The sequence below is a fragment of the Diabrotica virgifera genome, chromosome 2, assembly GCF_917563875.1.
Source record: "Diabrotica virgifera virgifera chromosome 2, PGI_DIABVI_V3a".
Classification (NCBI taxonomy): Eukaryota; Metazoa; Arthropoda; class Insecta; order Coleoptera; family Chrysomelidae; genus Diabrotica; species Diabrotica virgifera.
The window spans coordinates 22,407,898-22,422,426 of NC_065444.1; the positions used below are offsets into that span (position 1 = coordinate 22,407,898).

The 14,529-nt window shown below is 32.1% G+C and overlaps 1 protein-coding gene and 2 non-coding genes across 3 annotated transcripts in view; 1 reads left to right on the forward strand and 2 right to left on the reverse strand.

Moving 5' to 3' along the window:
* Window positions 1–8,998, forward strand: part of LOC114333574 (pyridoxal phosphate homeostasis protein) — a 28,253-nt gene extending 19,255 nt beyond the window's left edge. The window contains exons 4-5 of the mRNA XM_050643448.1: window positions 1,902–2,143; window positions 8,863–8,998. Coding sequence (XP_050499405.1) covers window positions 1,902–2,143; window positions 8,863–8,934 — 314 coding nt within the window. The 3' untranslated portion in view covers window positions 8,935–8,998. The remainder of the gene's footprint in view (window positions 1–1,901; window positions 2,144–8,862) is intronic.
* A 4,285-nt stretch (window positions 8,999–13,283) lies between these two features.
* Window positions 13,284–13,354, reverse strand: Trnag-gcc (transfer RNA glycine (anticodon GCC)). Its single transcript has one exon. It is a non-coding gene; the product is annotated as a tRNA-Gly (tRNA).
* Window positions 13,355–13,855: 501 nt separating this feature from the next.
* Trnay-gua (transfer RNA tyrosine (anticodon GUA)) lies at window positions 13,856–13,948 on the reverse strand. The gene is made up of 2 exons: window positions 13,912–13,948; window positions 13,856–13,891 (listed from the first exon to the last, which is right to left on the reverse strand). It is a non-coding gene; the product is annotated as a tRNA-Tyr (tRNA).
* Between the last annotated feature and the right edge of the window lie 581 nt (window positions 13,949–14,529).

A 14,529-nucleotide genomic window follows, 5' to 3' on the forward strand; every position in this document is an offset into this window, starting at 1 on the left:
CGAGTCGTGCTTGTAGGACTATCTTGAGCCCACTGCTGTCCAGATCCCGTTCCTCGAGCTGTTCACGGAGCTGTTTTACTGTAAGTTCTTGTAGCAACATCTTTGGTCGGCACACACGTACTTTCCAAAATGTCTTTTAACAGTCTTTCCGAATACCGAACAATCAACGCACTTTAACTATTCCCGACGAATAAAGTCCAAAAGTATTTTAAAGTCTTTCCGAATACCGAACAATTAACGCACTCCGGTTGTTCCCGACGAATAAAGTTCAAAAGTCTTTTAAAGTCTCTCTGTAATTCACTTATTTATATCGCACTAAGTTAACCGAACACCGACACCAACTGTAGCGTGATTAGTGTAATTACTTCTAATTACAATAAAACTAGCGGTTCGTAATTTATATACGACTTTATTATTTATTTATACAAGTTTACTTTACCAACTTTAGCTTAAGAGGAAACAGTAGCGATCAACAGGTAGCGAAACCGCGTTCCAAGATTGCGGCTGTAATTTTGAATATTTTTTCGAGATATTTGGCACACGTATTCGTAATATAATAAAGAATGGCGGTACAGAGCCCAATTTAAAAAATATATTAATATGTGAAAATTACTCTGTAACTAAATACAATATTAAAAAAGCGAGCCTGTACCGCCATTAAGAAGAACAAAAAAATACACTTTCTTCAAATAAACTTTTTTATCCGATGCCTAGATTTTGTGTCATTTTGGAACTACTAATTTTTTTTATTTCATTAGTAGTTCCAAAATGACACAAAATCTAGGCATCGGATAAAAAAGTTTATTTGAAGAAAGTGTATTTTTTTGTTCTTCTTAATGGCGGTACAGGCTCGTTTTTTTAATATTGTATTTAATTACAGAGTACTTTCCCCATATTAATATATTTTTCAAATTGGGCTCTGTACCGCCATTCTTTATTATATTACGAATATGTGTGCCAAATATCTCGAAAAAATATTCAAAATTACAGCCGCAATCTTGGAACGCGTTTTGGCTACCTGTTGATCGCTACTGTATCACCTTAAGACTAAACTCTATTCACAAAAATTATGCCTTATATATCCTAGTCGTTATTCTCGATCATTCCGGGCTAAGCCAGCTCTCCGACTATCGTGTGACCTTCCAACAACCGCGCATCGGTTCCACGTATAGCGTGCTCGATCTAGACTTTTCTCGGCTTACGCCTTGCGGCTGGTGACTCATTGTTTTGCTACAGTATTTTACGGGTCAAAATATATAAAAAAAAACTTGGGTAAGTCCATCTGAATTAAGGAGGCCGTTGTACCCCCCCTGGCGACAGGACTAATTGTTTGGCTATTGCTTCTATTATCGATTGTTATCTTGATGCTTGTCTTCTGTTCTTCACTATCGCCACTTTAATGTTTTTTTTATTCCTATCCTATTTTATGGTAGATAGTAATTCTTGGAAGTGTTGCCACCATCTTTCAATCATTTCTTCTTCTTCTGTGATTAATTTTCCTGCTTTGTTTTTAAATCTTATATCGTTACTAGGTTTGCCTGTCCTCATGGTTTTTAATGCTCTGTAAAAAAGTTTTTGATTTTCTTTGTTATTGTGTTCCAACTGTTGTCCAAATTGATTCCTCTTTTTCTTTTCAGTTTTATTCCCTAAATAGTTTTTCCAAAGTTTTTTCTTAATTTTCACTCTTTTATTTCTGCATTCCACCAGTCTGTTTGTTTCACCTATTTATTCTTTTTACAAATCCCAGATATTTTTTGGCCACTTCCAATAATATACATATTTTTAAATGCTTGCCATTTTTGTTCCAGATTCTATCTTATCATTTCTTTTGTTTTCTGTTGTATTTTCCTGTATTATTTATTACCTAATAAGTATTAATATTTTAAGATTATTATTTGTAGAAAAAAGTGGAATTCTTCCTACACAAGTATCTGATGTAGCTCAATTCGTTTTAAAAGAATGTACCAACTTAGAATTAAAGGGACTAATGACTATAGGTAAATATGGTTATGATCCTGCTGATGGGCCCAATCCTGATTTTCTACGTTTGAAGCAATGCCGTGATGATCTCTGCCAGAGTTTAGGTCTCGATTGGAAAAATATTGAATTGTCTATGGGAATGTCGACTGATTATGAACAAGCTGTAAGTATGTTTTAATACGTGTTTAATTTTTTATATTGATTTGAATATTGTATCCATATTTTGTCGTCATGGCCTGGATGTAAAAGACTAAAGAAGTCTAAACTTTAGAAGAATTAGTCCCAAGAGAAAAGTAATTGACGATCGAACAGGCATCAGGTGGAACCTATTCAAACGGTTAGAAGATCTCGAATTTGCAGATGGCATCTGCCTGCTAACTGAACACCGAAATCATATGCAAACAAAAATTGACAAATCGTCACAGTACTCCGACACGATCGGACTCTGGATAAACACAGAGAAAACCAGACTTTAAAAAATAATAACCATCCAAATAATAAAATATAAACGGAATATGATAAACGGTAAGGAAATAGAAGAGGTAGGCAAGTTCACATATCTACGATCAGTCATGGAAAGGAGCGGGGGTGTAAAAAGGATATACAGACGAGAATAATAAAGGCCCAACATGCATTCAACGCCTTAAATAGAATTAGGCAAACAAACGAAATGTCAGAAACAACAAAAATTTAATAGTTGCATCAAAAGTATACTAGTCTACGAAGCAGAAACATGGACGAAAATACAATTAAAAAACTGCAAACTTTTGTAAACAAATCTCTAGAAAAATCCTGAAAATATACTTCCCAACAGAATAACTGATACAGAACTATTAGAAAGATCAAAGCAAAGTAACATATGCCAAGAAATGCATAAACGCCCAATACTTTACTAGGAGGAATGGAACTAGAGAGAGAGAGACGGAGTCAGTCTCATGAGTCACACTCTCGAACTGCTTCTCAAGATAGTTCTTAGAAAAAACAATGGGAAACAAACAGTTCGGTTTCAGAGAAGGGTTGGGACCAGTCGCTTTACTTTGCTTTGGGACCACGCATTGTGCTCAGTGCTAACATTACTGAAAAGATCATGGGATGTACAGAAACCGGTTTACGTGTGCTTTATATATTTTGAAAAGGCGTTTGATACGGTCCAACTAAAAATGATTGGAATAGATGATAAAAATATGAGACTTTTACAGTATCTATATTGGAATCAAGAAGCTTCTATTCTGGTGGGGCACCTAGTTTTTAGGTTAAGAACCTAATTTATCAACTTGTTATCTCGTTTATATAAGATCTTTATGAAAATAATTACTAATAGACTGGAACGTAAGCTAGTTATCCACCAACCACTGGAGCGTAATTTAGGGGTGATTTTTTAACAAATGAAATATATATTTCATTTGCTTCAAATGATTTGCTCTTTTTCGAAATATACAGGGTGTTTCATTAACAATTGTCCATATCGGAGCTGGAGAAACCTTAGCACAAAATACGAAGATTTAACCCAAAACACTTAAATAAAATATTCTTCCTTGCCGAGATACAGAGTGTTTTATTACAAATATTCTAAAATGATTTTAGCCCGTTGTTCAAGCACGTTTTAATATTTTTTGTTCAAACTTGACACACACTTTACATATGTTAGGGTACTTTAACTAGTCTTAAAAGATAATTTTCCGCTGTTACCAGAGGCGTGCTGTAGGGATATATACTTCATTTTCACCCCTTTTTCCCCTCACAATCTACGCCACTGTCGTAATAATCATTTCAGCATGTTTTTTGATTCCTTGTTACTTTTTACATAAATATCATCCTTTTGTCTCATTGCGATAAAGTAGTTTTCATTTTTTTACAAACGTGTTAAAAATGCAATAATAGTTTAAATTAAATTTTAAAAAACCTTTTAAACCGTCTTTTTCAAATTGCGCAAGTTGTACTATTAATATTAATGTTAATAAATGAAATATAAATATTTTGACGTTTCACAATTTGACAATTCACTTTTAACTGCAGTGGTTAAAATTTTTAAAGCACTAGTGCTTTAAAGTAGCATTTTTAACGCTCCTATGGAGTGTTGAAAATTGCATTTTTAACACGGTTGTAGAAAAAATACATAAAATACATCTTGATGAATCCATTACATTAAAACTCAAATAACTTGAAAACTACTTACTCTATCGCATTGAGACAACAGATGATATTTACGGAAAGAGTAACGAAGAATCAAAAAAACATGCTGAAATGATTATTACGACAGTGGCGTAGTTGTAAGGAAGGAAAGGGGCGAAAAGGAAGTATATATCCCTACAGACAACAGATGATATTTACGTAAAAAGTAACGAAGAATCAAAAAAACATGCTGAAATGATTAATACGACAGTGGCGTAGATTGTAAGGGGGGAAAGGGGCGAAAAGGAAGTATATATCCCTACAGCACGCCTCTGAACAGCCGAAATAGTATATTAAGTATGGAGAACGGTAAGGGATTTATACCGATCGAAGACAATTGTTTGGAGGAGGAGCGGAGCGACGACTCCAATTATTGTCTGAGATAGGTTACTCTTAACGTTCGACATGCTTATAACGTTTTTTGCACGATTGATACCATTATAAATTATAAAATTAAACATTTTCGTCATATTGACTAGTTTCATTCATTTTATCAAGATAGATACTTTGGTTGTTAGGTAGTAACTAGGGTGCATAACAACAATGGAGTATTGAGTTTTTATTTAGTTGTCAATAATTTTAAGTACAATTTTGATTACTATAAATTAAAATATGAGCGAAAGTGAATTTGAAGAAATTGAACGGGCTTGGGAAGAAGGGTGTTCCGCAATTATTCCCGAAAAATCCAAAAGCCGTTATCAAAATACCTACCAAAGTTTTAAAAAATGGTGCGAAGGCAAGAATTTAAGAATCGAAGAAAAGACTCTATTGGCATATTTCGTTCAAAGACATAAATATGCAGTTGAAAGCTCCTGGAAGCCTCTGGGCAGAATATTCAATGATTAAATCCACCGTTTTTCTTTATGATGGCATTGACATTTCCAAGTTTTCAACTTTGATCGCGTATTCGAAGAGAAAAAATGTTGGCTATAGGCCTAAGAAAGCGAGCATTTTTACACGGGAGCAATTTGAAAAATTTCTGATGGAAGCACCGGATGAAGAATTTCTAGTTCACAAGCTAGTTTAGGTAAAAGAAATACTCTAATGAAGATTTTTTCATAATTTGTAAGTCGCAATGATATTGGGAATATCTGGTGCCTGTAGAAGAGAAGAATTATATAATATTACTATGAATGACATCCAACAAACCGATGGTTTAATGATTCTAAAAGTACCCAATACAAAAACGAACATCCAGCGTACTTTTACAGTCGTTAATAAACCAGACGATAAAATTCCATATTTAGAAATTCTGCAAAAGTATATAAAACTTCGTCCATTACAAGTAAAATCAAATCATTTGTTCTTAAGATACGCCAAAGGAAAATGTTGTGCTCAAGTAATAGGGAAAGGGACAATCGGGGGCTGGCCTTCTCAAATTGCCAAATTCTTAAATTTGCCTAATCCCGAGAACTATACTGGCCATTCATTCAGGAGGACATCAGCAACGCTTTTGGCTAATAAAGGTGTTGATGTCCTCGGATTAAAGTGTCATGGAGGTTGGCGTTCATCGACAGTGGCAGAAAGCTATGTAGAAGATTCTCTTCAAAATAAAATAGATTTTGCCGAAAAAATATTGTGCAATACTAGTAATACTACTAATGTAGTCGATTCTGCAGGAGTTTCTGTTAGAAGTGAAACCACAGCCCAAACAAGTGGGATTTCATGAAATAATTTAACAAATTGTACCATAAGTTTCAACATTAATAAATAATTCGTTAGTTTTCTTTATTCTTTCAAAAAATAAATTAAAATTAAGAGATTTTTTAACTCGACGGTAAGTGAATTACTTACCGTCTATGGTAGGAGTACTGTCTATGGTAGGTATTGGAGTACTTACCGTCGAGTTGGATTACTTACCGTCGAGTTGCTAGTAAATGTCACCTACTGACGTAAAATCTGTCACGGTAAACAGTCAAAAATGATCAATCGTACAAAAATTTTATATAAGTGTTGGTTAAATCTTCGTATTTTGTGCTAAGGTTTCTCCAGTTACGATATGGACAATTGTTAATAAAACACCCTGTATATAATAGCGCAGCAGCTGCAGTGAGAATGTACTATGGCGACACAAACACATTTCACTTGGAGATGGGTATTAGGCAAGGAGACACTATCTCTCCTAAACTATTCACTGCTGTGTTGCAGAGTGCTGCTACAGGGAACAATCATTGGGAAACATAAATATTGGAGTCAACATAAATGTGGAGTTTCTAAACAGTTTGAGATTTGCAGACGACATAGTCCTTATAGTAGACCAGGTAAATCATGCCTGCCGACTTCTTCTTCTTCTGCCAAAACCTTCAGGGCTCTTGTACATGAGTTGGCCTTAATATTAACTTTTCCAAAGAACAATACATGAACAATCTTGTACTTTCCAAAAGTAGCTCAACTAATGGCACACAAATTGAACAAGTGTTTATTTATAAATATTGGGTGACCAGATTAAATTAGGAAGAGACAATCAAACAACAGAGTTAAACAGGAGGATATGACTAACATGACGGCTTACGGAAAACTGAGGGAAGTCTTTAGATCAGATATTCCCATGTGCTTGAAAAGGAAGATATTTGACCAATATGGACTCCCATGTCTAACATATTAGACCAGGGCGCATCTGTAAAAATATTAATACATTTGGACGTTGAGAGGTGACTCAAATTGTTTTGCAGAAATTGCTTCAAAATAACTCAAATAATAATATTTGAGTTATCCTCCTTCTCAAAAAGGCCCGGAACATTGTTTAAATAATCAAAATGTCAAAAAATGAAGGAAAAATTCGATTTTTTTTCTTCGGTTTTTGATTATAACTTTAAAAGTATTAGTATTAGTTAAAAATTTAAAAAATAGTCACCCTTGTTGCCAAATAGCAATAATTTCGAAAAAAACATTCAAAAACAAGTATTCGCATTTTACGTTTTTCAACCATTTATGCTACACTTAGGACCTTCTTGTTTCACCCAGAAAAACTTTATGATACAGTAAAACAATACTGTAAATTTCATTAAGATCGGTTCAATAGATTTTGCAAAATAAATTTTGCAATCCAGCTTTCGCAAAAAAAATTCATTTTTTCAAAATGTTACAGGATTGAAAATAAAGCAGATAGCAAGTTGAAATTTTTTGCGCATAGAAGTGTATTATACCTTATATTTGCAATTTGCAAAATTAAAATCGATTAACTACCACGGCGTCAGGAATTATTTTAAATAAACATTAATTATTGGTGCTACGCGCAGGACAGCGGATAGTTTGCTCTGATTGGGCATTCCAATGACCTTTGATAATGATTGATACATTTTAATTTTTATCACATTTCGATATAAATAAATAAATTTATTTATTGCAAAATAAAACCACATACTCTATCCTTTGAAATAACACTTTTTTTTAGCAAAAACTTTCTTTTTTCATATATTTTAACTTAGAGCATAAAAGTTTATTATTTTTAAACATATGCAATTGTTTAAACAATATTTCACAAACAACAATAAAATTAGTTTGATTTTTGTGTAATTAAAATATTAAAATACAACAAAATATAGAGTAAGAAAATAATATATTAGATAAAGATTGGAAGAAATTTTGGTGGAAATCAACTTGTGTGAATCGAACACCGTTGTCCTGCGCGTAGCACCAAAAATTAATGTTTATTTAAAAAATTTCCTGACGCCGTGGTAATTCATCGATTTTAATTTTGCAAATTGCAAATGAAAACTACAGTACACTTCTATAAGCAAAAAAAAATTCAACTTGCTATCTGCTTTATCTTCAGTCCTGCAACATTAAAAAAAAATATTTTTTTTTGCGAAAGCTGGATTGCAAAATGTATTTTGCAAAATCTATTAAACCGATCTTAATGAAATTTAGTGTTGTTTTACTATATCATAAAGTTTTTCTGGGTAAAATATGAAGGTCCTAAGTATAGCATAAGTGGATGAGAAATGCAAAATGCGAATACTTGTTTTTGTATGGTTTTTTTCGCAATTATTGCTATTTTGCAACAAGGTGACTATTTTTTAAATTTTTAACCAATTCTATATTGTAGGAAATTTAATTGCGAAACTTTTATGTCAGCACAACTTTTCTCAGAAATGAATAGTTTTAAAGTTATAATAAAAAAAAACCAATAAAAAATCGAATTTTTCCTTCATATTTTGACATTTTGATTTTTTAAACATTGTTCCGGACCATTTTGAGTGGGAGGATAAGTCAAATATTATTATTTGAGTTATTTTCAAGCAATTTCTGCAAAAAAATTTGAGTCACCTCTCAACGTCCATCTCAAAACAGATGCGCCCTGGACTATATGGAGCAGAAACATAATCAATAAAATACAAGTGGTATAGAGAACAATGGGGAGGCCAATATTAAATATATTCCTCATAGATATAACTGCAAATAAAATAATTAGGAGAAAAACTAATGTTATGGACGATGTTAAAATAATTACAACGCTAAAATGGGGCATAACATATTGCCATATTAAAAGATGGAAAATGGACCAAGAACATTTTAAAATGCAGAGCTACACACGATACTCATCGTGATCAAGAACGTCCTCCAACAAAGCGGTCGGATGACTTCATGCGCATCCAGCACAACTGGATTCAGGATGCTCAAGATTGGATAAAATTGAATTATTTACGGGAGGCCTATGTTTAGCAGTGGACTCAAAAGGTAATAGTAATAACCACCTTTATTTTCCAGGTTGAAATGGGGAGTACAAATGTGCGAGTTGGATCATCGATATTTGGGTACAGAGCCCCTAAGCATTCTTAGAATGGTTGTGAAATTTCTGGATGTATGTTAGAACTTTATTGAAAATAAATGCTGTTGATTTAAATTTTGTAGTTCTTTGCTCATTTATTTACTTAATTGTAATAAAACAATAGGGAACTTGCATAAAATTTTAATTTCGAAAAAAATGTTATAAATCACAACAGAACATAATTTAAAACATGTATCAAAGATAAAAAAGTTTTGTTTGTCTTTCGTTTGTCCCCTAAAGACGATTAAAAATTCAAATTATACCAGCGAGCCCAAAACGCGTCGTGACTTCATCCGGTTGTATGTTTACACTCTGGTCAACAAGGTAAACAAAATTGTATATAATTTTAAATTAGACATTATAAACGTCAGTAAAAAATGAAGTATGTGACGTCACAAGTGTTTTTGATTCGTTGAACTATTCATAGAAAACTTGTACTTTTGCAAAATGGTTCCATTATGTATAGTAAACCTTCTTTCCTTTCCTTCAAAAACTGTATCAAACTCCAATCTCAACAAACTGGTATATATTATTACAATGACATACGATAAATGTCATTAGAATATAAATATTTTTCACTTGTACCGCGACGATGAGCTGACCAAATACCCAAGTAGGTGGAGGCCAATAAACTAAAGAAGGAGAAGAAGAATATACCTAAATATAACACTGTGTCCAGGTACACGCTAACGTGTACGCAAATAAAAAAGTTACAGAGTGTTGGAATTTGTTTAATCGCGTTGTATTTACACTTTAATTTTAATATTGATTAGTAAAGAGATTTCTTATTTTTTATTTGGTTAGTGTTTGTTTTTAAATTAACTATGCAGTGTGGACAATTATTTAGTTGTTTTAATGAGTTTAACAACATTTTAAAACAGTATGAAAAAGTTAAAAGACTATAAATTAATATATATTTTTTTAGTTATAAGTGAAATAGTATTACCGTCCAAAATTAAAACAAAAGGAAGACCTAAAGCTTTCACAATAATATTTAACGTGTTCTGAAGCTGTTTCCTTGTGGCATTTTTGTAATCAACTACATATTATAAATGAGAACTAAGCCACAATTTAACTAAAAAAATGATTTTATTAACGTTTCGACGTCTAAATCGGACGTCGTTGTCAAAATACAAAATATTATTAAATTAAACAAAAATGTTGTTTCTTAGTAAAAAAATTTTTCTAATTATTTAATCTGACTAATTTTTGTATTTTGACAATGACATCCGATTTGGACGTCGAAACGTTAATAAAATCGATTTTTTAGTTAAATTGTGGCTTATTTCCCATTTATAATAGTTGATTATAATAATTAACTTACGTATAAGAATTATTTTAACAATATTTTGTACGTGTCATGTCTACTAAATACATATATTTATTTTGCTAACCTAAATATATACTTTTATATATATGTACATTGATTTATTACAATTAAGTTTGAAACATCTGAATAGTTCTGCTTCCCTTCCCTTAACAAATATTTTTCTATCAAACAAACACTAAACATATCAAAATAGCATGTACCATAATATTATATACAGTCACTGCGCACGCTAAATAATGACGTCACTGGCTTGATGAAGTTTAATTCGCGTGTACCTAACTTTTTTATTTGCGTACACGTTAGCGTGTACCTAGACACAGCGAAATATAACCATAATAATAACTAATGTAAAACTATGTGACGTCACGGGTCGTTTGAACTATTTTATACCACAGAAGACTTTAAATATGTATTTCTAAGTTATTACGAGTTTTTGAAGCGTGAAATTTTGGAAATCTCATTTTTAAACAAAACTGAACATTATTATGTAATAAAAAAAATGTGTCAGTTCCGTATTAAGGCTAAGTTTTTGTTTGTAAATACCACAAACTGGTTACAGGCTAAATTTTATTTTGATAGCTCAACCGGTCTTAGAGCAATAAATAAATTGGCAGTTTAAAATAAAAACTTCAACACCCCATACCTCGTAAACAAATCATTTGCGTTTGCGGACATACATTTATAGAGCAAACTGTCATTATTTTTTCATGTGGAATTACCCCTTAAAGTTTTTCATACTTATTTACTAACACCCTGTATTGGGACCGTGCAAGTTCGGCAAAGCGACCCCTATTTCTACGCTCATATTGGCCAATTATATTAGTCCTGGTTACTGGATAATTGTCAAGGCCATAGTCCAAAAAAATAATAAGAAGAAAAAATAAGATTCAGGTTATATTATGAAAACGTCAACAATTGTATGTAGTAAATAAAATTAGTTATTAAAATGCAGTACTGCAAGCAAAATAAAATTAATTAAATTTACCTTTATATAATAATTGCATATCATATCAATATTGTGGAGCAATATATAATTTTTCTGCTTCATTGACAGAAGGTATGAAATATACGTCAATTTGACAATTTCAATTGACAATATGAATTATTTAAGATAGTTGCAATATTTCTCCGCGACTCGCGCAGGGTCGTTTCTCGTTTCCCCTTCCAAGTACTTGCACACCGCGAATAGATATTATCAATCCGCCAATGAACAAGCAGAATTGCTTATAAAGACAAAGAAGAATATTTAGGTATCTTAGTTTAAAAAAGTTATAAAGTCCGATGTGTCTAACGGAATAAATTGTACACCTTAAACATGTTTAATTTGTTCATATACGCGTATTATTTCTCGTGGTAACAGCCTAAATACTTTCAGGAATTCTTGTCATGTTGCTGTACTTAGACTGTTACCAAGAGAAAGAATTTGTATCTAATTATGTACAAGTCAAATCATGTTTATGGTGTACAATTTATTGTACGTTAGGCATATCTTGGTTTTAAAACTACAGAAGCCTTTTCGAATATATAATGTAGAGCGCTTGGTTTAAACAGCGCTGATGGTTTCAAACCGTTTGAAACTGATGCTGGAACAAACTCTTGCTATTTGGTGTAGGTACAGGGCAAATTTCCTACTGTAACGACTGGTCGGTGTCAGTCTTCGGTGCCCGTGTTCCTCCACTAGGAGGCACGTACTTTGAAATGTTAATCTTTCATCAACATTTTTATATTTGGTATAAAATCTAAATATCAATTATTAATATTCAAATGAATTTTCTATTTTGACCTATTAGTCCTGTCGCCAGGGGGGGTACAACTGCCTCCTGTATTCAGATGGACTTACCCAAGTTTTTTTTATGTATTTTGACCCGTAGAACACGAATTTTTTGGGTAACAGTTGATCCGGATGTCGATAAGATTGTTATAAACAAAGAAGTTGAGGAATTACATAACAGCGTTTTCTCGCAAAACAAAACATGTTTTTGTATTTTTTGGGGCATTCTAACCAAAAAGTGTTCCTACAAATTTTTTCGTAGGATGCATAGTTTTCGAGATAAACGCGGTGGAACTTTCAAAAAATCGAAAAATTGCAATTTTTGTACCCGAATAACTTTTGATTAAAAAATAAAATAGCAATTCTGCTTACCGCATTTTAAAGTTCAAGTCAAAGTATATCGGTTTTAGTTATTTGCATTGCTAAAAATTTATTATTTTATTGTTAAACAAAAGTATAAACACCTAGTGCTGGAGTGATGTTTTCAATGATTTCTCATTTAAAATCGAACGAGTAGGTAGAGTAGGTACAAGTGCAAGCGAGGCTATTTCTACGTAGCATGCATGTAAACGCATGTATTATGCACGGGAAACACTATGTGTTTATAGCTTTTTTTAGCAATAAACACATAAATTTTTAGCAATATATATATATATATATATATATATTCGAAACCGATAGAATTTGACTTGAACTTTCAAATGCGGTAAGCAGAATTGCTATTTTATTTTTTAATCAAAAGTTATTCGGGTTCAAAAATTGCAATTTTTCGATTTTTTGAAAGTTCAACCGCGTTTATCTCGAAAACTATGCATCCTACGAAAAAACTTGTAGGAACATTTTTTGGTTAGAATGGCCCAAAAAATACAAAAACATGTTTTGTTTTGCAAGAAATCGCTGTTATGTAATTCCTCAACTTCTTTGTTTATAACAATCTTATCGACATCCGGATCAACTGTTACCCAAAAAATTCGTGTTCTACGGGCCAAAATACATAATAAAAACTTGGGTAAGTCCATCTGAATACAGGAGGCCGTTGTACCCCCCCTGGCGACAGGACTATATATAATACCTACCTATACTTTCGTATGCCAAATTCATCGACAATATTGCGGTCTTCAGGAAGTATTAATTTTTATAAACATGTAATACACAAATAAAATAAAAAAAATTTTGTAAGTACCTACGTAATATATTTTTGCACCAGTTTTAATTATTATGTCAAAATATAAACGTGGCTAAAAAAATCAAAAAAAGAGTGCATCGGCCGGGAATCGAACCCGGGCCGCCCGCGTGGCAGGCGAGCATTCTACCACTGAACCACCGATGCTACAAACAAATTTTGCTATTTCAGCTTTAAATATGGATGTTCGACCTTATTTAAACATTTTTTTTTCACAACCTCTTGGAAATTTAGAAAATATAGAAATTTAAATGAGTGTCTCTATTTTAATTTATTAGTCTATTACAAATAACGAAATAACTTAATTAAATAGTAATAATATTGGACATCTGCAAATTTTCAATAGTTTTTTTTCAAATATCTTATACCAAAAAAGATATTTATGGACCTTTCAACGTCAATAATCTGGACAGTAAAATGTAAAATACCTGGGAGTTTTAGAAAAGCCTGGAAATTAAAATGTTAACAGTAGATTTTGACATTTGTGAATTTTTCTCAAAATAAATTTGGCTTGTATTTAAAAATATTTCAAATAAAATTTATATTAAAATATTATGTACTTAATACGCATTGAAATAATAAATATACATATAAAAAAAACTACATACATAAAATATATTATTTATAAAAAAATATATAAAAAAGGACTCCTTCGAGCCGGATTTGAACCAGCGACCTATGGATATCTAAATCGGAATTTTCCACTACAGTCCACCGCTCTACCAACTGAGCTATCGAAGGTTGAAATCTTAATTTTCCTAATGACCATAAAAGGAGGATAAATTACTAAATACATAGGTAGTATTAAAAATAATAACATTTTAACCTTTAATACATTTTAAATTACCTACATTATGTGTTAACAAATAATATTTTACGAACGAATATACACGCTTTCGGAGAATGTTCTCCGTTAAGTACAAGGCATAAAAAAAGGAAAGTGCTTTCTAACCCGGTCGATAGAGGCAGGGCAGAGGCATTAAGTAAACACACCAGAGTGGTGTCATGGTGCCGGAACGTGGTTCCGGCACTGGTTAAGAAAAAAGCTACAATTAAAATAAAATAAAAAGCGACAATTCCAGAATTTAAATATTTTTGAATTAAGCAAATGCATATACATTTTAAAATATGCGGCAGACGTAACTTGTATTAAAAAAACATCAAGTAATATTTTACCTTTCAAAAAGTTAGTAAAAGTGCGTTCCGGCACTGCTAATTTTGCCATGACACCACTGAAACACACGCGATCATTCTCATAGAATGTGGGATCGAAACCTAGGGTGATTTTTTTTATTTTTCTATATCTTTTTATTTTATAAGGC